Source organism: Giraffa tippelskirchi, chromosome 10 (genome assembly GCF_054371585.1).
Source record: "Giraffa tippelskirchi isolate mGirTip1 chromosome 10, T2T-mGirTip1v1.2.pri, whole genome shotgun sequence".
NCBI lineage: Eukaryota > Metazoa > Chordata > Mammalia > Artiodactyla > Giraffidae > Giraffa > Giraffa tippelskirchi.
The window spans coordinates 112,379,826-112,407,452 of NC_137284.1; the positions used below are offsets into that span (position 1 = coordinate 112,379,826).

Below are 27,627 nucleotides of genomic sequence, written 5' to 3' on the forward strand. Positions count from 1 at the left end.
ACTTCTCATCCCCACCCTGTGAAGCTGGATGAGAATAAAGCCATTATACACATGAAAGCACTTTGAAAAGTAAAGAACGTAATGAAAATGACTTTATCATCTATTCCTATTAAAAAAGAGAGAGAGATGCTTGTAATCCAAATCACCTAGTGCCATCTTTTGTAAATGCTTGAATTCTGGAATGAGTTTTTAAGATCATCTCTTGATTGGTGGCTCAGATGATAAAGTATCTGCCTGCAATGCAGGAGACCCAGGTTCGATCCCTGGGTTGGGAAGATCCCTGGAGAAGGGAATGGCAAGCCACTCCAGTATTCTGGCCTGGAGAATCCCCTGGACAGAGGAGCCTGGTGGGCTACAATTCATGCGGTCACAAAGAGTAGGACATGACTGAGCAAACAACACTTTCACTTTCACTTCATGATTGAACTAAAGTTATGCTATTTACCTAGATGTCATGAAAAAAATAACCTGAAATCTGGTAACATTTGAGTCAGCAGAAATTATTCCTCAATAAAACACATCTTTTGCCAAACTGAGGTGCCCCAACTCTTAGTGTTATTGTTTTATGTTTTTTTAATTTTTTCATTATGGAAGCATCCTAACCACGTATACCCTCCAAACTCAGAAATGAGTCAAGTTAAATCAGTCATACTTTGATTACCTTAACTGCTGATATTTTTTTTTTTTTGTATTCTTTTCCCAAGTTAGAAGCATCTTTTTAAAATGTAGTAATTATAGAGCTTCTGTATAGAGTAATTATGGGCTTTCCTGGTGGCTCAGATAGTAAAGAATCTGCCTGCAATGTGGGAGACCTTGGTTCAATCCCTGGGTTGGGAAGATCCCCTGGAGGAGAGCATGACAACCTACTCCAATATTCTTGCCTGGAAAATCCCATGGACAAAGGAGCCTGGTGGGCTACAGTCCATGGGGTTGCAAAGAGTCGGACATGACTGAGCGACTAAGAATACACACACAATTATAAACAACAGTGGGATCATAGTTTTCATTGGTTTTTTAATAAGAAATATTTTTTCATGTCTTTGCATTGCCATCAATTTCAACAAACTAACCAGTAAGACATGTAGTAAAAGAGAAGAAAATTCTCTAAAAGGAAGGGCTCTGCTCCTTCACTGGGGCCTCACAGCTGACCAGAAAGGAAAGTGAGGACACTGGCTATTCAGGGGTGCTGCCTGCTGTGTCCCTGGAAACCTACTCCACCAGCGCTTTCCCTGCCCCTTGTTTTGTTAAGAGTCAGTCCTGACAAGGGAAGTGTAGCTAAAAGCTGCATTCATTTCTGTCTCCTCCTCTCAATCTTTAGACCCTGTTGCTTTAAAATACCAGCGAGCCTCAGGGGAAGGTTTGCCCCAGACTGTCCCAGTTTTAGCCTGCAAACCCTGCATCCTGGGAAACTCCTCCATCCTGGGCAAACTGGGACAGCAGATCACCCACCAGGAAGAAGTGGGCGAATATGTGCACATCCTTACATCCTTCATCAGTGGCCAACCCGCTGGGGCTTAAGCCGTGTTCTAGCACTTCTCTGACTCTCAGGATGTGGGTGGCCAACACGTGCCCTCTGACTTCAGGACCACCCACCCCTGGGCTACACCCACCTGGCTTCTCAGCTCACTGTCACCTGATCTGGGGATATCTCGCCCACTCACCCAGCCCTGGAGGCACCCAACTGGGATATTCCTGTGGGGGCTGAAGAGAGTAAATATGACATTTAGATAAAAATGGCAGCTCTGAAATTCTTATATTTAAGGCAGCCTTAAATATCATCTCTGAAATCACTTCGCTTGATCGTTATTAGTCTGATTTCTTTTTGTTGTTGTTGTTATATTGGACTTATGTGCCCTGTAGAAGTTAAAAATGTTTTCCTTGCTTTTTTGCAAAGGAAAAATTTCCATTTGCCCTGCAAAGTAGGCCTTCTGCACATCACACGCACAAAATTATGCAGTCCGGCCCTTTACTGCCTTATTCTGGAGACTGTACTCTTGTTTAAGATGAGTCTGGAGAAACAAGAGAAATGGCTCAGGGATGGGCTTTGTTTCCGTTCAGTTCAACAAATGTGTACGTATCACTCTGTTTTTGCTCTAGCCTGTGGATTTTGCTATCATCCCTCAAAACTGAAGATTCAAATGTATTTCAATAAATACCCTGATAATGTAAGGTAGCAAGTGACACTCAGAAAGGTGCAGGCTTCACAGAGTGGTGACAACGAGGAAAAATGGTCAGGTACACTTGTGTGTGTGCTAATCAGCATCTTTTCATTGATTTCTAGCAGAAGAATTACTTTATAAAAGATTATATTCATTAATCAACTATAATCAGCCCTTCCTAGAATGGTGAAGTATTTAAGCCTTGTTTGCTGGTACAGATCATATGTAATTGTTTCCATATTGTTGGTAAAACAGCTGTAGGAGTTTTGCATGGGCCATAAGTACTCAAGGTCTTTGAGGCAATTTCTTTGTATAAACAATGCAAATTTTTATTGGTATAGTTGAATTTTTTAAAGAGGCTTTAAATCCATCAGGATTTTTTTTTGAGGGGAGGGGTTCTTCACAGGAGAGTGGAGTGGTGATGGTGACTGAATAACATGAAAGACCCTGTGTTCTTACAGGGGAGGCCCAGGGCCCTTTCATCTCAGGCTGAATCCTGGCCCACTGCTGCTTGAGGATTTGGAGTGTGTAAAAGTCCTGGGCTTTTTAATTATGTGTAAGCCTTTTAAGGCGCCTGTACCAGGAGAGCACAGATGGAAACATATGCAGTGTAACATTTTATATCCAATTTGAGGATTCGACCAGAGGTCTTCACTTGAGTCAAACCAGAGCTTCCACATAGATGAAAGGTGGCATGGACTTGAAGAAAATGTCTTTGTTGGTGGTGGAGTGACAATACCTCATGAGAATCAATGATTGCAAAAAAAAAAAAATAGCCTAAGAAGAATAGAAAACAAAAGGGGAAATTATTCACATCTCCACCGGCGAAATTAATCAACTCTATTCCTTTTTTAAAAGTTTCGTTCCATATTTGTAAATAAATATATCAGTTGTGTGTATATGTATATAATAATTGTGATATATGTTTGGCATTCAGCTTTCTTTTTTCATTAAAATTATTTATGTATTTATTTTAGTATTTATTTTGCTGTGCTGGGTCTTTATTGCTCCTTGGGCTTTTCTCTCGTTGTGGAAAGTGGGGGCTACTTCTAGTTGCAGTGCTCAGATTTCTCTCTGTGATGGCTTCTCTTGTTTTGGAACAAGGGCTCTGGGGCCTGATAGCTTCAGTAGCTGTGGCGTGTGGGCTCAGTAGTTGTGGCTCCTGGGCTCTAGAGCACAGGCTCAATAGTTGTAGCTGATGGGCTCAGTTGCTCCACAGCATATGGGATATTCCTGGGTCAAGGGTTGAACCCATGTCTCCTGCGCTGGCAGGTGGATTCTTTACCACTGAGCCACCAGGGAAGCCCAGCATTCAGGTTTCACACTTAATATTACATGATAAGTATTTTCCAAAATGCTTCATGGTTTAGTCAGACAGTTGAAGTGGCTTTGCAATATTCCATAGAATATCTGTACCATGGTTATTTAACTACTCACTAATATGGAACTTTTAGACTGTGTTCAAATTTGTCTTTATAAAAATTTAATGAATATAGTTAATTTTTTATTTCTTTGGGTTTATTTTCATAGAACTTATTCGACAAACCGCGATTAACTGGGACAAAGAGTCTCAACATTTTAAAGTCTTTGCATTAAACAGTGACCATTGCTTTCCTGAAGAGTAGTACCATTGTACACTGTCCCCAGGAGCTTCACAACTTCAGCAGCATTGGGTATTATCTGAATTCTTGTTCAAGCAACTAAAACGTTGTTTGGGAAGAAAAGAGTTGCCTCAGAGTTTCTCCTACAGTACCCATCAACTTGGCTTAAAAATGTATTCTAGGCATTTTGAAGGACATTCCTCATTGTTGACAAATGGCTATCATATTTAAGAATGGAGGCCTCTGGAAGGACATGGCAGACATTGCTGCCTCCAACAAATAAGAGACTTGAGGCACCTGCGTCTATCTGTCTGCCTCAGAAAATTATAGTTGCCACTGAAATGTAGAAGGGGAAAGTAATATGCATTAGCATCAGCTGATGGAATTCCCAGCTTGCCAGCTGCTGCAGGGCCTGAAAGTGAAGATAATGAAATGCAGGCTTCATGAAAGTCCTAGAGTGTAGTATTCCTTGGTTCCACTGAAATGTAACCACAGTCTTCTTCCTTCAGTTCAGTTCAGTCGCTCAGTTGTGTCCGACTCTTTGCGACCCCATGAACTGCAGCACGCCAGGCCTCCCTGTCCATCACCAACTCCCAGAGTCTACCCAAACACATGTCCATTGAGTTGGTGATGCCATCCAGCCATCTCATCCTCTGTCGTCCCCTTCTCCTCCTGCCCCCAATCCTTCTCAGCATTAGGGTCTTTTCCAGTTAGTCAACTCTTCGCATGAGGTGGCCAAAGTATTGGAGTTTCAGCTTCAACATCAGTCCTTCCAATGAACACCCAGGACTGATCTCCCCTAGGATGGACTAGTTGGATCTTCTTGCAGTCCAAGGGACTCTCAAGAGTCTTCTCCAACACCACAGTTCTTCCTTCACATAGCCATAAATGAAACCTATAGCGCTGGGTAATACAGCACAAATGCTTTTGTATTTGTAGAGGTATACATGAAGAGTCCTATGAAGAATCAAACTTTTGGAAGAATGCAATGGTTGAGACAAGGTTGAGTTTATTTCAGGTTGTTGGTATTTGTAACCAACTGGAAGAAAATGACCCTACTGAGTTCCTGGGCTGGCCTCTCTGAGCAGTACATCAGAGAAGCTTACATCCCCTTTTGTGTCTTACGTGCACTTTCAGTACCTAGACACACGACTGGCTTCCCTTGCTGAATCCTGCATTTGCTCACGGCTCGATTTCGTTTCAGGTTCTAATCTACAATGGCCAACTGGACGTCATTGTGGCAGCTTCCCTAACAGAGCGCTCCTTGATGGCCATGGACTGGAAAGGATCCCAGAAATACAAGAAGGCAGAAAAAAAAGTTTGGAAGATTCTTAAATCTGATCCTGAAGTGGCTGGTTATGTACGGCAAGTGGATAACTTCTATCAGGTATGAAAATGCTTCTGGGGTGGGATTGAAACTGAAGCCCGAGAGACTTCCCTTGTGATCCAGTGGTTAAGACTCTGTGCTTCCACTACAGGGGGCACAGATTTGATCCTTGTTTGGGGAACTAAGATACTACACGCAGCTTGGCGTGGCCAAAAAATCAAGCAATAAGACAGAGGGTATATATGAGAGGAATTAGACTTACGGGGAAAAAATAAAAGAAGAAACTAAAGCCCGAAAACCCATTAAGGCATGATCAACCTTAAGCAAAGACATACAACAGCCAAAATACATGTCCCTCCTTTCCACAGAGAAGGATGGTCTCAGTTCATATTAAAATACAAATATTCCATGTTAAGACAAAAGTTGACAGACACAAGTGTAGGCATTGTTTAAGAAATAAGGTGACAATGAAAAATACAAAGTCTGTGTGCTTGGCCGCTCAGTCATATCTGACTCTTTGTGACCCCATGCACTGTAGCCCCCCCCCGCCCAGTCTCCTTTGTCATGGGGATTCTCCAGGCAAGAATACTGGAGTAGGTTATCATGCCCTCCTCCAGGGGATCTTCCCAAACCAGGGATCGAACCCAGGTCTCCCACATTGCAGGAGGATTTTGGTGGGCTACAGTCCATTGGGTCACAAAGAGTTGGGCATGACTGAGTGACTAACACACACTTTCATAAGTAGTTAACTCTAAAGTCAGATTCCAAAATATTGGATAAGTGGATGCTCTTCAGTTGCAGAAAATAATCTGGACTTAATTTTTCTTGTCTACTTGTCCCTAAAAATTTTTAAGTTTTTTGAATTGAATTCAAAAATTTTTTAAAAAGAAAACATCAACAACTTCAACACCTTAAGTTGCATTTTAACTGATGCCTTTGTACACAGGTAAAATTTTGTACATAATTTTAACAGTGAAATGTGAGATTGATTCTGCTTTGGTACTTTAAAAAATCTTATTGAGTTATAATATAGAAAAGTTAACAAGTCACAAAACAGATAAATGAAATTTCAAAAAGTGAACATATCCATGTGACATTCACCTAGATAAAGAAATAAAATAGAACCAATGCTTGTTGCCCCACAGTCACTACCCCCCTCCTCTTCAAGGTAACCACTGTCCTGACTTCTTATAGTCTAGATTATTTTTGCAAGTTTTTGAATTTTTATAAATGGACACATTCAGTTTGTACTCTTTCCTGTGTGGTATTTTTGCTCAGCTTTATGTTCATGAGATTTTATTTATACTCTTTTTTATGGCAATTTGATCCTTTTTCCTGATATGCCTAGGAGTTTGAATCTCAGACATTAAACAAGTCAAGTTATGCAGACAGTTTGAGTTTTTGGCTGATGATATTTACCTTCAAAGAGAGTTCGCTTTGCTTCTATCAGGCAATTAGAATACAGGCAAGCACCTTTATCAAGTCTGGAATTGAGTGTATTTAAAACTGTATTTTAGCTGGCCTATTTCCATGGCCCTAAATTGACATTTGTGGTATTAACCAGGGGCTCTACCCTTTGGCAGAGCATGAACACCAATATTTGTTTCCCAAAGCTCCTTTCAAGTTTCCAGTCTCTTAACTACCACTTTATGTTTGGTTTATGCTTTATGCTTTATTTCTTGGCCCCTGAATCAACCACTGCTTTGATGCAGACAGGGTCAGAGAATGTCACACTCAGCTTGATGTGCACACACACACAAAGAAACCTTTCCCTTAATCTCTGGAACCTGTCAATATGTTGTATCATATGGAAAGAAGGAATTAAGGCTACATATGGAAATAAGGTTGCTAATCATCTGACCTAGAGATGGGGAGATTATTGTGGATTATCCAGATCAGCCCAATATAATCACAAAGATCCTGATAAGTGAATGAGGGAAGAGGTGAGTCAGAGTTTTGAAGGTGCTGCACAACTGTATTTGAAGGAAGGACCATGAACTAAGGAATGCAGGCAGCATCTGGAAAACTAGAAAACACAAAGAAACAGATTCTCCCCTAGAGTCTCCAGAAGCAAGGGAACCCTGGCAGCATCTTAGTTAGCTTGCAGCTATCTGCAAGCCGGGAAGAGAACCCTCACCAGAAACCCAGTCAACTAGCACCTTGATCTTGGACTTCCCAGACACCAAAACTGTGAGAAATTTCTGTGGTTTAAGCCACTCAGTCTATAGTATTCTCAAGGATTATTGAGGGGACTTAATAAGCTAAGCAACTTAAAGCAGTCCCTGACTCACAAGAAATATTTGCTAGTATTATTATTACCGTGGATCACTTATAAGGATGTATATAACAAAAGGGAAATCATAAATAGTAAAAATCAAGATCAGAGAAAATGTTTGATTTTTCCCTTAGAGGAAATCGACCCTTAGAGGAAAGTTGGGATATTACTATTCAGGTTATTAAAGGTAAACACGCATGCCGAGTGGCCAGGGCACAGTGCTGGGCATGTCTTTGCCCCCATCCGCTGCACTGCTTTATGATGAGAATTCCACCAGCCACACTCAGCATGTCCTCCACATCCTCTGTGGCTGCCTCAGCCGCCTGTTGTCTTATGTCCCCCGGACCAGCATTATGAATGCCTCCAGTGCCTGGCATCACACATGTGTCCTGCTCAGCACCGTGCATGGAATGCCCAGCTTGGGGGTGAGACTGGGGCTGCAGGGCGGCGTAGGCCACAGAGGTGGGAAGAGGGATGTTGACCTTCACTCAGAAACTTGTGGCAAATATCACACTGAGCCCGCTGACTCTTCTGGTGAATGCAAAACACATTGAGAGATGAAATGGCACTCCTCCGACTGCCAAAAACTGGGTAACAAAAGAAGCGAGGCCCACATATGTTTGTGATAGAAGTGTTTTACCACACGGCGAGGGAGCTGAATTTTATGTAGGTGATTTTACAACATTGGCAGCGCTCCTCTCCCCTAATGCCTCCACGTAGGATTGGGGGTGGCATGTGGAGATGGGGGAGGGCGGGGAAGAAGGGTGGAAAAGAACTCCGATGTTCACAAAGGCATTCTCTGTGGATTAGGGATACCGTTCAAATGTCAGGCGTCTGATAATGAAAAAAACGGGCGTCAGCCGTGGACTCGGCTTTTTAGCATTTGACACACAAAACAGAAGCATGTGTCTGTGTCTGCCAAGAGAGAAATCTCACTCTCTGCCAAACTCCACAGCTCTTAATTTAAAAATTGAAACCAAAGTAGACTTGTCTCTGAATGGTTCCTTAAAATGTCCACTTAGAGGAATGACGGGGAGTGGCAAGGTACCGAGATGAGGGAGCATTTCTCCATCGAGGGATGCCCAGGGAAACCAGGGATGCCCAACTCCATCCACCCCTCAGAGATCAGATGAAGAATGAGTCTGTTGGTTGCCCTTTGCTTCTCTGGCTGCTTCTATCTGTCCTGTTCTAAGAATCAGACTCTCCCTTCTTTTATCATCTGCGAAATAATGGGCTTTTCTCAGCCTCAGTTTGTTCATCTGTAAATTACAAGGTTTGAACAAAGTTATCTCTCAAGTGAAAGTGTTAGTCATTCAATCGTGTCCAACTCTTTACAACTCTATGGGCTGTAGCCTGCCAGGCTCTTCTGTCCAGGGGATTCTCCAGACAAGAATACTAGAGTGGGTTTGCCATTTCCTTCTCCAGATGATCTTCCCTACGCAGGGATCAAACTTGGGTCTCCTGCATTGCAGGCAGATTCTTCACCATCTGAGCCACCAGGGAAGATATCTTTAAAGAAAGATCTGAAATAGATTTTTCGTTAATGTCCAGAGAGGCTCAGTTTGCAAGCATTATAGAATAGATAGTGGCCTTCGGAGAGAGAGAGAGAGAGAGTGCGTGTGTGTGTGTGTGTGACTCAACAGCATTACAGTATAGATCAAAGATGTAATCCTCTCTTTCCTTGGCTGGTGACAATCCATGTCCATCACTGTCAAGACCACCCTGCTGCACCTTTTGGGGTCTTTCTCTGCCATTCTCCAGATGTCACAGCTGCTGTTCATGATCTGTTTTGATGTCATCACTGCTTTTGAAATGCAGGAAGTTTTTGTTCTTACATCATTGAATCATCAACTCCAAACATGCCAAAATGCCACATTTATAAATATTAAATTTTCATCAGAATAATAACACTGATGAATTCTTTAAAAACAGCTTTCTAGAAAAAACTTCATGAAGCTACATTTTCTGGGGAAAAAAAGCATTTTTTATATCTTTATTTCACTGAAAATATTTTTATGGAGAATAATTATTTTTCATGTAGAGATTAAAAGAAGACATGAGTCACTGGTCATTTTTCATCCCTGTGCAATCATAGTGAGCATAGTTTCTTCTGCCATGAATTTTGCATTATTTCCAACAAGTCTCTTTTTCCTGATTGCAACTTGAGTTATCATAATTTTTGTTTTCATTATGAGTATCAGCTTAGGTTATTCAATAAGTAATTTTCTCTATCCTATAGGTAGCATTTTCCAGCTTGTGCAAATGTTAGATCTCATATTCCAGGTGGAGAAACTAAAGCCTGGAGGTTAAATGACTGTCCCAAAGTCCCGTACCCATTTCATGTCTGAAATTAGATTCGATTTCAGGTCCCCTGGCTTCCAGCTCAGTAGTTTTCTACTTCACAAGGGCACCCACCTCTGGAATGATGGATTGGCAGCAGTAAGCTAGTACACCTGAAACTGGAGCCTGCATGCACATCTGCCATAATTAAAGCAGCCCTGAGAAAGAATGTATTTTACTTCTAGTGTTAGTTCTTGAGTTACATACATGTGCCTTTCTATAGACAGAGTATCAGGGATTTTTTTAAAAGGTAGGTGGTGCTTAGTAGGTGGTGAGGCAAGGCTCATCCAGTGTTAAGAAGGGTTATAGATTTACCTGGGGAGTTCTCATGTTAGTAAAAGAATCAACGCTGAAATTGGCTAAAATGAGCAGCCAGTGGTGGGCAGAGCCTCAGAAGGGGAGCATACAGAGGACACAGGCAGAGCACACAGTCTGGTTTCTGTTCTGGTGCCTGGAGGGTGAATGCTGGGAGAGAAACTGGAAAGGGATGATGGAGCCTCAATAGTGGGCAAAAGGGTGAGTGTTCCATTGTTTTAAGCAGTAGGAGGGGGTGAGAATTGAAGAATTTTTTTTCCAATTTTTTTTATTGTGATAAAATATACATTGAAAATTTGCCATTTTAACTATTGTTAAGTATACCATTGAATGGTATTAAGTGCATACATACGATTATGTACCATCCATCTCTACAGCACTTTTCATCTTCTAAAGCTGAAACTCTAATTATCAACACCAGCTCCTCATTCCCCCTTCCCCAACCCTTGGCAACCACCATTCTACCCCATCTCTATGAATTTGAGTGCTCTAAGTATCTCATATAAGTGGAAGCATACAGTGTTTTTTGCCATGGAAGATAATTAAGCACATTTTCAAAGCTTTGGAAAGTTTAAATTGGCAGCAATAGGATGAATTCAGGGTAGAAATAGGTCAGAGAAGAAGGAAAGTGAAGTGAAAAAAAGTGAAAGTTGCTCAGTTGTGTCTGACTCTTTGTGACCCCATGGACTATCCAGTCCATGGAATTCTCCAGGCCAGAATACTGGAGTGGGTAGCCTTTCCCATCTCCAGGGGATCTTTCCAACCCAGGGATCGAACCCAGGTCTCCCGCATTGCGGGAGGATTCTTTACCAGCTGAGCCACCATGGAAGCCCAGGAAAATAGAAGGAGTACCCCCAGGAAATAGAGAGTCGTGTTAGGAGCTGTACTGGAAGAAGGTTCTTCATCTACTTCCTGAGACCACCTTCTTGATGCTTGATCCTGAGGTCCCAAAATAGAGGAGATAAACTTTATAATGTCCAAGCTGTGAGGACCGATTCCTGTTTGAAAGATGGTGTTTACTGTCCAGTTAAATGAACTTGAAAGCTAAATACCCACAAGGACTGCCTGGCATGCTGGTGTCATCCCGGTGCCCTCCTCAGGCTCACAGCAAGCCCCCCAGTCTCCAAAAGCACAAGCCCTGAGCCACGACTTATATTTTGACCTTGACTCGTGTTTGGCCTTACAAAGTTCTCAGGCCTATGGTCTGCCACACTCTTCTCAGGGGTTTCTCCCTGAGTTTCCAAAAGGAGTAAGACTTTCTGCTGGGGGACATGTACAGAGAAGCCAAAGGGGAGGAGCCCACCACCCTTGAAGCTTGACTGTTTTGGAGAGTCAAGATCGATGGGAGATGGTTTGGGGTAATGAGAGGAAGGTGGACCTGTGGACTTAGACCAACCTGTGTGAATTTCAGTTTTGCCACTTACTAGGTGTGGTTGTTGGTTCATGGGGGTCAGGAAGGCCAAAAGAGACACCAAGGATGGCTACCGACCTGCCAGCATTTGCAAACCCTCAAGCCAGTGGTCTGGCACACACTTTCTTAGCCACAATTTTACAGAATATTTGTAGCTCCCCTCTAAATTATGTGATTGTATTTATTAATTTATAAATAAAGAAACAGAAGTTTCACCTGGGAAACTTGCTTAAGGTTTCAAGCAGCAGCAGTACCAGGGATTTAACAGTCCACATCTTGCTCTTTCCTCTGCACCACCATCCTTAAATACCTGTGAGGGCTATGGAGCAGGAAGGATGGAATACTCCAGTTGCCTGCCAAACCTCAGCTACAAGTCTCCCCTCAGGGTGTATATGTGATGGTGGTGACAAATGTGGGTGGAGTGTCAGTGGCGGCCAGTGTATTTCGCAGCACATCCAGTCCACACAGAAGAGGCTATTTTCTAAAGGAAAGCAGAGTGCTTACAAGGAGGAGGAGGATGGGAAAAGCCTGGTGTGCAGACAGAAAGCAATAACCACCACAGCTTCTTCATTGTGCTTTTCTAAAACTAACATTAACTGTTTTGTTCCTTTGACTACATGCAACTGAAAAATGGAGAAAAGAATAACCATAGTCCTTTGAGTGGAAGGGAAGGTCGGGCTAGGATTTCAACATGTCCACAGATAATCCACAGAGGGAATGATAATCAGCCACCTGCCTCTCTTGACCTTCCTGCTAACAATTCATTTTTCTTTAATTTATAATTTTAAACAGCTTAGGGAGCATTAGAAATTATTTCTAAAGGAACCAACAGTTTCCAGAAAGGTCTTCAGCAAGTCCTTGGTTGCACTGACAACGATCAGAGTAAGCAAACAACAATAAATGTCACTTGTGCATTCAACTAGTTGATAGGGGATGAGAAGTTAAAACAATATTTAATGGAGGAAAGTAACTGTTAAACAGATTTGAGACAATGATTACCAAATGTAGCTAATTCCAGGGAAAATATTTTGGCTATGTTACAGAAATTGTTAAACAGAATCTTCATCTCTATCCCAGCTGTGTTGATTTCTACAAAAAGGGATGGCCTTATCCATGGGTTCCTTGTCCCCATCTTCTAGACCTGGGGAAGGCTCTTCTGTCCATTTATGGGAACCAAACTGTGGGCAGACAATCAGAATATAGCAATCAAACCATCCCTTGCCCTCAGTAATAAGACTTACCATTATTAGAGAGTTTCATGGCAATTACAAGTTAGATTCTCCAGAAGCAGGTATTGAGGCAGACTTTAGGGTACAAGACGTTCATTAGGGATTAACACCTGAGAAAGGAAGGAGTAGGAAGCAGCATTGGCAGAGGAGGAAATCAAACTATGATGCAGGCCTGACAAACCTTGGCCAACCTGGGAGGGAGATCCAAAGAGAATAGTTTCCATCAGAGCATCTTACATCAGACAAAAATGAGCAGGCCTTTATACTCCCCCACCTCACTTAGTCACCAAACGTGGGATGCCCCAGGAAGGGCATCATTTTGGGAGAGGCTGTGCTGTGCAGCTGAGGCAGACCCTGAAAGAGCTGACAGCTGGAGGCTGTCTGCTGACTGGATTTCCTACAGCTGGACCGCAAGTCCATCCTTGAAGGAGGATCTGATGATGCATCTCTCTGTCTACCACAAAGGCCACCCAGATGGTTCAGTTACAAGCTCTCAGGATTTGCAGGGGACGTAGGTTAGGTGGGGGTGGTAGACAGCAGTAAGAGCTGGTGGTTTGCCTAAGACCACATGGGGTATGTCTTCCTTTGTTTGCATAATATACACTTTCACTTAAGCTGTCATGTCATTATGTCTTCTCTCTTCATTAGAAAGATGAATCCAGTCTTGTTTTTCAGTTTACCTCAAGATTCCAAGATCGGAATAACAGATCTTTCAGGGGAAAAAAATAAAGAATTGTTAGTAAATATTTCCCTCTTACAACTATTTGTTACAGAATAAGGAATCACTCCAAAACTTACTGGCTTAACACAACAGCAATTTATTATTTCTCACAATTGTGTGGGTGGAATGGGCTCAGCAAGGTTTTTCTGATTGGGGTGGTTCACACCTGCAGCTGCATTCAGCTGAGAGTTTGGCTAAAGCTGGAACATCCAAGGGAGTCTCTTCTCCTCTAGCGCTCTCTCCATATGACCTCTAACCATGCGGTGTCCTGGTGTCCTAGACTTCACAACGTGGCAGCAGGTCTCCCAAATTGAGAAGCAAGAGATGCCCATCCTTTTAAGGCCAGGGCTCAAAAGTCCCAGACTATTATTTGCATTGCATCATCTTGGTCAAAGCAAATCACATAGCAAGGCGAGATTCCTCTTGCTAACAAGAATGGCAAAGAACTTGGGATCATCCCTTCCCATTACATTTTCCTAAACCAATGCGTCTCAACCCTTGCAAATATAGATTCCCAAGGCCTGTTTCCAGATATTCTGACTTTATTGGTCTAGAGTTAAGACCTGAGCATTAATATTTAAACTTCTTAGGGAATTTAATATGCAGCTGGTTTGGGGGACATAAACTGTGTCTTTTGTTCCTTTATTGATACTGAAATGGCTTCCATCTATCTCACAGGAATCCTGTGTGGCTTATGTTTGGGTAAACTTCTGTTCTGATACCTAAAGAGTGCTCTAAATCCTGACCTATTTTACTTACCAGCCAACCAGACACCCGAGAACATAGTTTTACTCTTAACAAACCAGCCATTGATCTGAAGCATCACATTTAGAAAAGTATCCTCTAGTCAACAGTATTTACTGATGTGGCTCTGAGTCTCTGAAATCCTCAGCCAAAACCTTAAACTAAATTTTAAACCTCAGTTCCCTGCCATGTATTGTAGGTTGACAAGTGGTCTTTGTTCTCTCAAAACACTAATAGACCATTGGTAATTTAGACTCATAGAAAAACTCATTTACTCAAAACATTAGCTTCCTTTTTGCAGCAGCATTCTGTCCTATACGGAAACGATGTGGTCCTCATGTGCAGTGTCTTCAGATAGTAGTGCGTTCTTACTACTTTCCAACAAGGATACAACTAGGTCAAGAGAGTTCTCAGCAAGGATGTCCACCAGTCACAGTTTGTTTCTGGATATTAATTATTGATCCAATAATACATTAGATAGATATGATTAGTTCTGTGCCAAAGCAAAAATAAAATTGCAATGATTTAGACTGAAGCCTTATCAGGAGTAAACTTAATGCTTCCTAGTTAGGTTATTTAATAGACTGCCAACCTGGGGTGAGGCTTTTTGGTTAGGATTTAAGAGGTCAGTGAACTTATAAGGGGGAAAAATTGCATCTTTATTTTCACTAACCTCTAACTGGAACATCATTTCCTCCTATTATGAATTATGAAATTTAGCATTTCCTTCCATTATGAATGTAGGCAACAAACCACAGCAGTATTAGCAGTGCCTTTGACTTTGTCACCACAGAGAGCAGAGATAGTTTCATATCAAATACAGATGCTGTTGCAAATAGCTAGAAACAATGCTTATGCCTAAAGTTATAGAAGATAACTTCTATAAAAGTTATAGAAGTTATCAGACCCACAAGTTGCTCTGTTCATATAGGACATATGTTGATGTGTCACAAATTCATGTTTAACTGTTATTTTGTTTTGTGTCTTTAAATATTTATTTGTATTCATTTTATTTATTTGGCTGCACTGGGTCTTAGTTGTGGCATGTGGGATCTAGTTCCCTGACCAGGGATCGAACCCAGAACTCCTGCACTGGGAGTGCAGTTTTAACCACTGGACCACCAGTGAAGTCCCATGTTTAACTGTTTTGATAATGTCAATCTATAATTTTAATTTATAATCTATAATACGTATGTATCATTATACATATATATATATATGAGTGAATCATGTATTTAAAAACATTGTTCTGAGAGGTATTTATAGGTGACACTAAACAGCCATAGGGGTCTATGGCACAAAAAAGACAAAGAACCTATGCACAGACTATTTGAATTGTTGAAAATAATTCATAAACCCTCCCATGTACCCAAACCATGGGCCATTTTCTCAAGCTGAGAAGTTATGAACTTGAATTTTATTTATTACCTTGGTGATTCTCACTACTTCTACTATCACCATACTCAAGTGACCTTGAAGTATAGGGATTAAGAGAGTGGATACTGTGTAAGACCTGGATTAGCTTCTAGCTCCACCACTTACTAACTGTGTGACCTTGGGCAAATTACTTAACCTCTCTAAGAAGTTCCTCATCATAATATTAATACCTAATTCTCTTGCAGAAGAATTCATTATTAGATTAATTAAGATAATTCTTATGTATCCCTTGACACTCTGGCACCTAGTAAGCATGTAATAAATATTAATTTTATTGTCTTTATTGACCTCTCCTAGCATGAATCTGTTTTCATAGGACAAGAAGCTCCCCCCAGCCCCGTCTAATACAGTCCTTATGAGATACTATGTCTTAAAGACTCAGATGATGAAATGGGGTATTATTCATCAGATAGACCTAGAAATATTTCCACTGTATCTAGTGTTCACTTTACCGTAACATAGAAATAATCTTGATGAGAGATGGAAGAAGTAGAGGGGCCTGCACATTTTGTTCATGGGAGTCTAACAACAGTATATTAAAGTTGTTAAATTGAGTGATGAGATGTTTCTAAAGCATTTGAGTCCCTTCTAGTTTAACAGTGATCTGAAACATACCTGTTGACAATAAATGAAGCATCCAGACTTTATTTTATTCTGGTTTTTTTTCCCCATTTATACTGAGCCTCTAACATACAGAAACAGGGAAGAAGGGGAATATAGGAGCTTAGATTTAGAGAATAAAAAATAATCTAGCAAAACAAAAAAAAGTTTGGCAATTCTTGCTCTTCTGCTCTCCAGCATGGAGATGTGGGTGTTTATTTTTGTTCCTCTATTTATTATTATTATTATTACTTTTATGCAGCAACTGGAGTCCCAAGGTTTCCATTCTGGTACCATTTCTGTCTTCTTGGAGCCGCTTGCCAGAAGGGGACTTCCCACTTTTGCATTTGTTTCATTCAATTGCTTCTCCATATTCTCCCCATTTATCGTGTTTAGACATATGGTCCATTTCATTATCTCTGTGTTGGGCAGAAGGAAAAAACACAACAGAGAACATGTTATATTTCTTATAGATTTATTTTTATGAGTTTGGCAGTATCAATAGGTGGGTTTCTTTTCTTTTTTAATTAAAAGTTGAAGAATCTCCAAAAATATGTATTATACTTGTATAAGGTCAAACAAACAATGATAAATGACAACCCCTGTGCTTACCAGTCATTTAGGAAATGTAGCATTACCAGCAGCCCACCCTCCCAACCCCATTCTCTTCCCTCACTGGCCCTCGAGGTACACCAGTGCCCTGGGTTTTGTTTCTACGATCCTTTTTTAAAAATTTATAGTTTTACTACAGATAAACATCTCCATAAACAATATTTTACTTTTCATGTTTAATTTTACATAAAAGAATTATTCTATATATATTTTGCAACACTATACTTTTGCTCTTCAATATTTTGAGATTCACCCATGTTGATATGTTCAGGATTGTGTTTTGTTCCTTTTCACTGCTGCATAGTATTCTATTGTATGATTACATCATTCATCCATTCCTGTTGATGGGCATTTGGGTTGTTTCCAGCTTTTTGTTACTATAAATATTGCTGCTATGAACAATATTGCTGCATATATCTCCTTGGGCTTGCATGCTAGAGTTTCTCTTAAGAATAATGCGTAGAGGTAGAACAGATGATTTAACAGGGTTTGAACCTCTTTAGCTTCTTTAGATAATGCCAAACTGTTTTCCCAATTGATTGTATTCTTGCCAGTAATATACAAGAGTTCTGATTATTCCACTATATCACCAGCTCCTGGACTTATCTCTGGGCATCTTTCACCTGGGCTTATGAAGTGGAAAGGGGCCTTAATGTCCTTTTCCATGTCTAAAATTCATAGCCTAGCTTCCTTTTCTCTCGCTCTCTTTCCCATATTCTTCTCTGGCTATCGTCAATTAAAAGGACTGTAGCATCCACACCCAGTGAAAGGATGGAATAGATGTGTCATGTCTAAGTCTTGGTGCTCTAGTTGGGAGATGCAGTTTTCTTTTTGGATGACCTGGGTTAATGTTGGCTATCAAAATACCCAGCTTAAAACAATTAGAAATTTAGTCCTTCAGCACCTTTTCACCTCAGCTTACCAACAGTGGCTTAGTATAAGAAACAACTAATAAAAGAGACATTTCAACGTATGTCTGGATTTGCAGGCAAGCGCTGGACTACAGGGAGAAAAATCTGAATCTTTTTCTAACACTTCTATCACTTTTCCACTGAAAGAACAAGGAAATGGTTTAGCCAGTTGCTTTGCCATGAGTCTTACCAGAAAATTAAGAATAGCGATTAGCAAACACAACTCACTCCGTTCTTTGGCTAGCCTTTCTCGCATTTGGTTTATAGTACCCTTCTTGCTGACTTGATTTTACTCACTTCCTTGTGCTTGACGCAGAAACCACAAAGAACTATTTGAAAAACACTGATTTTATACAAACCAATTAGAAAACATACAGCATTTTGGAGGACATAAAAAAAAAAGTGGCTACACTACATTATGAATTCTTAAATGAAACAGTTTTTGCTTTGTGGTGTTTTAAGAAAAGGCACAAATTTTGAAAGATGCTATTCAGGAACACTCTGAATATGTGTTTTAACTTGTTTAAACTTTTTCCTTTTAAAATAGCCTCCTTAGCTGGTCTTAACTAGTCTTCTTCCTCTCCAACCTACCCTTCTCTTTGTGCTTTTTCCAAAATTCAAGTCCGATCCAGTTTTATCCTTGTCTAAAATCTCTCACTAACTCCCTGAAGAATGAAGTCCGAACCCTATACACACAGAAGTAAAGTTGATCTGGCCTCTGCTTCCTTCCCTGACCTGGACTCTCAATCTCCCTCTCCCTCTTTTTTAATTAGAATCCTGAAAAACAAAGCAAAACACGTTATAGTTCCCCAAACACACCTTACTATTTTGTCAGCCAGTAATTCCCATGGGATTCCTTCTACTTTTTATATCAGGCCCTTCTTCCTCCAACTGCCTGGAAAACCTCCATTTGCCTTTCAGAGCTAAACACCAATATCACCTCTAGGAAGCCCTTCTCCCAGAATTCCTCCTTCTCTGCATCTCTATGTACAGCTCCTGTTGCAGGTACCCCACTGGGGTTTCATTTGCCTTTCTCCCCTATTTGACATGGAGCTCCTTGAGGACAGGAATAATATCTGATTTATGTTTGTAGCAAGCCCCTTAGCACAGTTCCTAGCACCCAGTAAATGTCAGTGAATTAGAATTAAAATCAAGTTGGCCCCTACCTTATTCCCACACCCCTCTCACTACTGTGTGTATTTAAAAACTACAGTTCTCAAGGAATGTAATAGTGGCTCACCACTTGCACACACCAGAATTTCTTCTAGGAAATAGACTAGACATGCTGAGATAATGAATAGTTCAAAACAATTCCCATCAAGCGAAAGGATGCATTGTTTATGTCCACTGAAGACTATTTCCTTTCTGTGTTACATAAAAGAAAAAGGGAGAAATATTCTGGGAAACAAAAATTTATGGAAGGAGTTGTAGAAGTTTCATTATCTCAGTGGCTGACTAGTGTGTCCTCTCCCTCAAAAATTGAATTATTGGTATTTGATAGTTTTTTTCCCTTTTCTTAAAACACACACACACACACACACACACAGCTTGCTTCCTGAAAACAAAGGAAATGATAAACAATAGCAACTCCCGATTTTACTCTGATTATTTGCCAAGAGTCAGTTTAGTTCATGTGATTCTATTTCATTAGAGAGGACTGATTAGCATAAAAAGAATGCTTCTAAATTAAGCTACCCAAATATGCACTTAGTTAATACTCAGGGAGCTAATTTATTGTATTATTTAAAATATAAATTGGATAGCAGATCTATTTGCTGAGGTATAACAGCTAAGCAATGATGCATGTTTTTCTCTTAGCTGCTGAGTTTTTTTTTTTAATAACCTATTGAAATTTAACAGAGAACCATTTCATTATGGAAAGTGAATAAATACTAAGAAGGCTAACATTTAAAGTATTATCCACACATGGAGATTTAACAGAGAACCATTTCATTATGGAAAGTGAATAAATACTAAGAAGGCTAACATTTAAAGTATTATCCACAAATGGAGAATGGGTTTTAAAAATTAATGATATTTGAAGAACAAAGAGGGAATTGGGGTTTGCTTTATAAACAGTAACTTTTTGTTGTTCTAAGTTGAAGTGTAACCAGATTTACTTCTCTGGTTGCTTACAGGAACCAAATTGCTTATGGGAATATTAAATGGAGCCAACATGGTAGAGTGTGGAGTTGGGTAAAGAAATGAAGGAACAAAATAAAGGTTGTGTTGCGATATTGCTGCGTTGTCAGCTGGACTAAGGGCACTATTTTTGCCTTGCACTCTTTGGTTTATCAGTAAAGATGGTGTAGATTGGAAGCAGGCAAATATTAATATTCTTGCTGTTGTTCAGTCGCTAAGTCGTGTCCGACTCTTTTTGCAACCTCATGGACTGTGGCCCACCAGGTTCCTCTGTCCATGGGGTTCCCCAGGCAGGAATACTGGAGTGGGTTGCCATTTCCAGAGGATCTTCCCAACCCAGGGATAGAACCTGTGTCTCCTGCATTAGTGGACAGATTCTTTACCACTGAGCCACCAGGGAAGTCCATTAATAGTCTTACCTTCTTGCAAATATTTGAAACCCAGCCCATCTGATATCCTGAGCCAAGGTTTCAGAGATTTGGGCCTTATAATTTACCCATTTGAATGAATATTTCTTTTGTTTTGGGAAAGAGGAAGAATGGCCTAACATATCATGTCTCCCCAGGAGAGTCAAAGTGTCAGAGAACCAGTGGTCTGAGGTAAACTAGCTTGGAAAGGAAGGGAGTCGCTGATCTCTAGTGCTTGCTGATTTCCATGGTGTAAGTTGTCCCACCATGGCTGATTTCAGGGTACCAACATGAGGTCACCGAATGTGGAGTAGATCAGCAATGTGCTTGTTAATCCAATCTCCTGAGCCAGTGGAGAAGAACTTCAGCGCACTACTGCTGGAGCCAACCTGCACTGCTGTTTGCAGGAAGCCAAATTTTGGCAAGTTGGCTGGCCCTTGTTTCCCTGTTACCCAGCGGACAGTGAGTCAGGATCTAGGTCCTCACAACACTCCTGGCAGAGAGCATTTGCTCCTCTAACCTCTGCCCTCTCCTCCACTCTCAGTCTCTCCTCCAAAAGAAAACTACAAACTGTCGCTCATAAAGTTAGATATTGAGTAAGGTAATTAATGAACTGGATTGTGCTTTTTATTCCCTTGTGGATATCAAGTATAAAAAATGGACATGAAGGAAGTAAAGTTTTGATTACTTTTTAACTGCATCAAATCCTGTGTTATAAAGTGTGTTCTTAAAAGGGAAAAAAGACAGTGGCTTTTTGCCATTCTGCTAAGACAAGTAAGGTCTTGCTTGCTTAACATTTCTGTGTGGAGAGAAAAGGGTGTTTGGCATTACATGTGGTGAAAAGGGGTGGAGGGAAAGAATGGGATGGATCCTGGTGTTGGTAGATTTAAGGGATACAGTTTGCTCTAGACAGGTAAGCATATTGACAAAGGTTTGTAGACAGGTAAACATATTGACAAAGGTTTGATTTCTTATTTAAGTTGCTTTCTTATTAATTTTAATTGGGACCTTCTTTCCCATGGAAGGAAGGATTCACAGCATGGAAAGAAAAGAAGCCTGGAAGAGAAATATATCCCTTCCTAAAGAAAATATTGTGATCTATCTTTCTGAAAAAGTATAGTAATGAAGTTTACAGTTCTTAGTAACTTCTAATCTTTCTCTGCTCTTAAAAGGAAAACATACTCCTTTGACAATAAAAATTCAGATAATGATAGTATGATGACCTTTGGTTGAGTGCTTATTATTTGCCTATATGCTACGTGGTACAAGCTTAATATGCATCTGTGGACTGACTGCCATGGGATATTTTACATGCATTGTTTCTCTGAATTCTCACAGAAAGTTTAGTTTTCTTAGGGTGACTAACCAATCCAGATTTCAGCATTAGCACTAAAAGTTCTATGTTCCTAATAACTTCTCAGTCCTGGGTAAACTGAGACAACTGGTCGCCTTAATTCCTATCTCCATTTTACAGATGGGAAAATAGGGATAGTTAAGTAAGTCATTGTGCCCAAGTCACAGAGCTAGGCTCAAACCTAGATCTGCTGAATCATGAATTCCATGAGCTTAAGCTTTTATTGTTGTTCTTAATAGTGGCATTGGTTTGGCACCTGCTATTAATAAGTCATAATGAAAAGTGGAAATGCTAAATTATGATTTTGTTTCAAGTGGTTAAGTTGGATGGTGCACCTGGAAAGCACCTTGGAACTGTAAGGTAGCACCAAAGTTACGTACTGACTACTCTAGAAATGATACCACTGCTGTGGCTACATTTAGGTCAGCTAAAGCACCTTTTCACCCCAATAATCATTTGCTACAGTAGAACTTGCAGTGGTAAATGTGAAGGAGTCTTCCCAGAGTGTTGTGGGAGCAACACTGAGCCTCGATCTTAGGTTTTTTTTCTTTTTTTGAAAGTGACTTGCTTCACTCTTTTGTTATGAGGTGGCTGCTAGCAAGCTTTGGCTTATTTTTTATTCTGATTCCCAAGTACCTTTTCTTTTTAGTATACATTTTATTTGAATGCTTATTTATTTAATTTATACTCAGGGTTAATGTCTGAAAGTGAAAAGGTAAGCATTTGTAAATGTGGAATGGAATAAAAATAATAAAAGAACTTAAATGTAAGTCAGAAACAAACAAGATGATCTTGAGTGTCTCCATCAATCTGTAGTAGAAAACAAGGACTAGAAATCTGTCCTCTTAAAAAAATAAATAAATAAAATTCTAAAAAAAAAAATAATTCACTGTATAACTTGAGCTTACTGAATCCTTAATTTTAAGGTATTTATTAGAATAAATTCCTTTAAAGTGAAAAAAAAATGATGAACTGCTGATGAGAAATGGCAGAAGGACTTTGTGGCTGTGGATGAAATCTTAAATTTTGATTTTTGGAACTGAGTGGGGGAAGGTAGGCAGGACTTAAATCAAGACACCCAAGCTCCAGCCTGACACTGTCACTCACAAGCTGTATGGCCTGAAGTCAGGCACCAAAACGTCCTCTGTGAATCAGAGGAGGGAGGCAAGTAATCTGGATGAGCTCTCAGGTTCTCACGCTCTGCTGCATGAAGTGGTGAGGGTGATGTTAGCCACTTGCCTCGTGGTGATGTCAGGAAGATGTGTTCTAAAGCCAGGGTTGGCCAACTCTGCCTCTCTGCCTGTTTTTCTATGGCACACAAGCCAAATTTGGTTTGTATATCTTTTAATGTTTGAAAAAAAGAATATGACTTTTGTTTCACATAACAGTTGTATGAAGTTCTAATTTCAGTGTCCATAAAGTTTTATTGGCACACAGCCACAGTCATCCAAAAAAAAAAAAAAAAGAAGTTTGTCCTCTTTCACCTGCCTTGGCCGTGTGCCTCTTGGTTAATAACATCACTTCTTGCAAAGCTGCATGTTTCAGAAGCCTGGAATGGGAAGGATGTTCATGTGTTGGGAAGCGGGGGGGAGGTTTCACTTAACTTTATACCTGATTAATCACTAATTTTACAGGTTCAACCCCAACATCCCTCTTCTCTTCCCTTCTTACCATCTCTCCTTTACATCATTTCTCACCTGAACAGCTAGTCTCCTAACTTGCCTCCTTGCCCCAGTATCATTTCCTTCAAACCAGCCCCCTCAGTAGCTATGAAGTCATCTTCCTTTAATGCAGATCTGAGCATGTCACTATTCTGCTTAAAACTCTCGAGGATATACCCATAATAGGCAACAAAAACATAGAAACAAAAAGTAGGTTAGTGATTGTCAGAGACTGGCAGGGAGACAGGAATGGAAACTGAGTGCTGATGGGTACAGGTTTCCTTTGCAGTGATGAAAATATTCTGCAACTGGATAGTGATGATGGTTACTCAACACTGTGAATATATTAAACGCTACTGAATTGTTCACAGTAAAATGGTTAGAATGATAATTTTATGTTATGTGTATTTTAACACACACACACAAATCCTGTATGAAAAGGTCGGTGGTTCCCAGCAGCATGTCATATGGGGTTTACCTGTTCAACTGTTCCTTCTGCTTGCCTTCTAATTCTTCATAACTGGAACTCTTTTCAGATTATCACATGTGCAATGCAGTTTCATTCCCCACTGCTTTTGAACTCAAGTTTCCTTTCTTTACTGCATCTCTTTCCCCCTCCCCACCTCAACATTGTCTGTCCAGTGATCTGCTCCTCCTTGACCCCCCTTGAAGTCTCCCATGACACATCTGTGTCAACATACCCATTGTGAATTTCCCCTTATATTTCATCTCAAAAGGCCCAACTGAGAAATCTTTATTGCCAGGTCTATGTTTCTAGTTCCATGGAGAATCATATTTTCTAAAACACAAAGCGGAGTGAAGCTTTAAAGTGTTTTGTATAACCCTTTTAAAATTCATGACATGTGGAACACATGAGTTTAGCAGTTTCAGTTCTAATGTGAAAGCACCCAAAATATCTAATTTCTGGTGATGAGACCATTTCTATCCAGGAAGCCTCAAGATTAATCTTGTCACATTTAAATATATAATCATGGCCCTGTCACATTTTTTTACACACCTCTAAAAACTCTGGAGTGGTTTGTGTCCTTGATTTGTGAGTGGTGAGTGCCTTGGCTATTACAAGAGAGTGGTTTATTTTTTCAGCACTCATAAATTCATTTTTGAGGTTAACTTTGGGAAAATGCTATATGGGAATCTGCTAGAGAACATACTTTGAGAATTTTGTGGCATGTGAAAAAGACTTTGTTCTTAAATGAGCTTTTCTTTCCAATCTTAATGACACCATTTATGATGTCATTTGGTCATTACATATGGCAGCTCAGAATTGGATCAAGGATCAGGCAAGTCATTGAGAATAAGAATTGTAACACCTAACTCCTGTCATCTCTTCTTTGCCACTTGATTATCATGAATGTAGAAGGTGTGTGTGTGTGTGTGTGTCTAAACACCAGGAGAGTGGATGATTAGAAAAAAATCCACTAAGGTGAGGTCATTAATAGATGTTAAACAAATTTTTCTTTCTGTTTTCCCTTGATGTAAAAACAGAACAACCTGTCACAAAATAGGAAGTTCTTTCAAATAGAGGTCCTCAAAGAGTAGTCTTTGGACCAACAGCACCAGCATTACTTTGCAACTGTTAGAAGTGCAGATTCTTAGGCCCTGGCTGGGACCTTCAGAACTGGCAGGTCTAGGGGTGAGAACACAGCAATTTACTTTAATAAGCTCGAGTATTTTTATTCCCCTTCAGGTTTGAGAACGACTGTTTTAAACAACTCCCTTAAACCAAGATTTTTATGCTAATGTAGGAACACGATGTCCTAGGTTAGTTATGTTGGTTACGAGAATTTTGATCTTACATTTTGAATAGAGATAATTATTGGAAGAATAATTACAACAGCTAATATTTCTCAAGAACCATCCCAGGCCAGGCACTGTGCTGTGTTCCATGGATATCATTCCTTTAATTCCTTATACAACTATCCCAGGACACAATATTTCATTCCCTGTTGTACCGTTAATAAAACTGAAACACAGAGACGTTAAGTTGCTTGCCCAAGGTCACACAGTTTGCTGTGCCTCTGGTCACGCTCCTGTGTTCCGACTCCCAAGCCCAGCCCATGAAGCACTGAGCTAGCCCTCCATTAGCAGTAGCCCTGGTCAGGGAGGGAGGCAGGATGACCTTTAGCTCTTGAGTATTCAGTTTCTTACTGTTCTGGATGATTGCTGCCAAACTCATTTCCAGCTGAAGCAGCTGGGTTCTGTCATAAACACAACTTCATTAAGTGTCCTCATCTGAGCTGAAGTTGCGTGGAAAATCGCTCATCTGATTCCTGCCAAGGCTGGAGGACTGGATGGGAAGCCACAGGAGGAGAATTCTAGCCTAGGGTCTTGGGGGGCGGCAGAAGTCTTCCTCCAGGGTCACATGCATGGGCTCCTGTCACAGATGTGTTCACTTTCGGTCTGTGACAAAGAGGGGGACATGCTGGGTTTCCAAATGCAAGCTGGAACACAAATGTAGATGGGTGTCGCTGTCATCACAGCAAGGCACAGCTGACTGCTGGTGGAGGGTAGCATGAAGCAGTTGTCTCCAAAGGCCAATGAGGGGTAAGTCCCATCTCATAGTCCTTAACTATCTAAAAAGTATGTGGAGAGGTGGGTGAAACATTCTGTGACCAAGCCATAAAGTTCCCTTCATAGTAAGAAATTATTCTGAAAGTACTGGAATTTGATTAAAAATACTAGTGTTTACATCAGAAGCCAGGGTTCTAGCTACTTCCCCCACTTAACAATTGTATGACCTGGTTGTTGTTGTTAAGTCACTTGCTAAGTCGTGTCCGACTCTGCGACCCCATGGACTGTAGCCTGCCAGGCTCCTCTGTCCATGGGATTCTCCAGGCAAGAATACTGGAGTGGGTTGCCATTTCTTTCTCCAGGGGATCTTCCCGACCCAGGGATCGAACCGGCATCTCCTACATTGCAGGCAGATTCTTTATTGTCTGAGCCACCAAGGAAGCCACCAGAGAATCCCATTGTATGGCAATTTTACACAAAATTTGGGGACATACTGACATCCCCATCTTACTCTGAAATGTGTCAAAAAGATAAGATGGATTAATAGATAGGCAGTGAGATGCAGCTGTAAGAAAACGAGTAAAGTGTTAATGAGAGTATCTAAATGGTGTGTATATGAAATTCTTTCCAATCTGCTATATGTTTGAAATGTTTCACAATAAAATCTTGTAAAAATAGAATGTTATAACTTTTTGCTGCTCAAAAATTTTTAAGCCTTTTAAAATTTCAGATGTTAAGGAGTTCTCTTTTGTTGTTGTTTTAATTTTTTTGAGACTCAAAATATCTCCTTTATTACTGGTAAAGCCTAAGGTAGAAGGTGTAGTTAAGGTAAAAGGTGTAGCTTAGTGTAAAGGCCAATGGACCAGCTCGCTGAACGGCAGAATTAGGTACATTTCTCTACCTAGTTGCAACCAGAGCTGGTCTAGGGTAGGTCTCCCAACCTCAGGGCCCTAACAAGGTAAGAATTACAGCACAGCATGGAGAAACAGACAGCTCCCTCCTAAGAAGAAAGAGACAAGGAAGAATTTTCCAGTTTCATACACATGAAAGATGGATGCAGTTTGGTGTAAAATCAAATAACTACACAATTTAAAAACTTTACCTTAAGGTACCTATTATTAATGCTATCAAAAGCAGACAATCAGCATATCCAAAAGCATGAACTGATATACTATGTTCTTTATTTCATGTAAGCTTTAAAAATGTTTTAATCCAAATTAAAAGTTTCCATGTATTTAGAATATCCAGTTTTCTAAATTTCAGTTTTTCTTCTGTTTTTCTTCTTTAAGGTAATTGTTCGAGGTGGAGGCCACATTTTGCCCTATGACCAGCCTCTGCGAACTTTTGACATGATTAATCGATTCATTTTTGGAAGAGGATGGGATCCTTATTGATGGATAAGCTGCTTTCCTAAAGGAGATCATCATGGCTTTTAATCTTTGAAAAGAAAATTTTCAAGACAGAAACTGTTACATAAATAAGAAAATTATCTTTTTAAGACTGCAAAATGTTCCTCATCAATAAAAATTATCCTTAAAACACACGAGGCGCTGTTTTGGGGGAGAGATGGCTCATTACAAAATTAACTGTAAGAAAATGTTGTGCATGAGTGAGAATTACATCATTTATATTAATGGGTACAAAGAATGGATTCTGAGACACCAATTCAGATAGAAATGGATAAGTAAATGGGATGTTGGGGCCTTGAATCAGAATTTTAAATTCCTTCTCTAATGATGTGAAAAGTGCAATAAATGAATAGAGTTGTAACTATCTTGTTCTGTAAATAACAGAAAAGTTTATCATACCATATATCTGAAGGTATTGCATAAATATTAGATAAGGACAT

At 40.2% G+C, this 27,627-nt stretch overlaps 1 protein-coding gene across 14 annotated transcripts in view; it reads left to right on the forward strand.

Annotated features, from left to right (window-relative positions):
* CPVL (carboxypeptidase vitellogenic like) overlaps positions 1 to 27,321 on the forward strand; it is a 106,937-nt gene extending 79,616 nt beyond the window's left edge. For all 14 annotated transcript variants that reach the window (XM_081531323.1, XM_081531313.1, XM_081531316.1 and 11 more), the window contains 2 exons: positions 4,965 to 5,147; positions 27,068 to 27,321. In XM_081531323.1, coding sequence (XP_081387449.1) covers positions 4,965 to 5,147; positions 27,068 to 27,172 — 288 coding nt within the window. In that variant the 3' untranslated portion in view covers positions 27,173 to 27,321. The remainder of the gene's footprint in view (positions 1 to 4,964; positions 5,148 to 27,067) is intronic.
* The last annotated feature ends 306 nt before the right edge of the window (positions 27,322 to 27,627 follow it).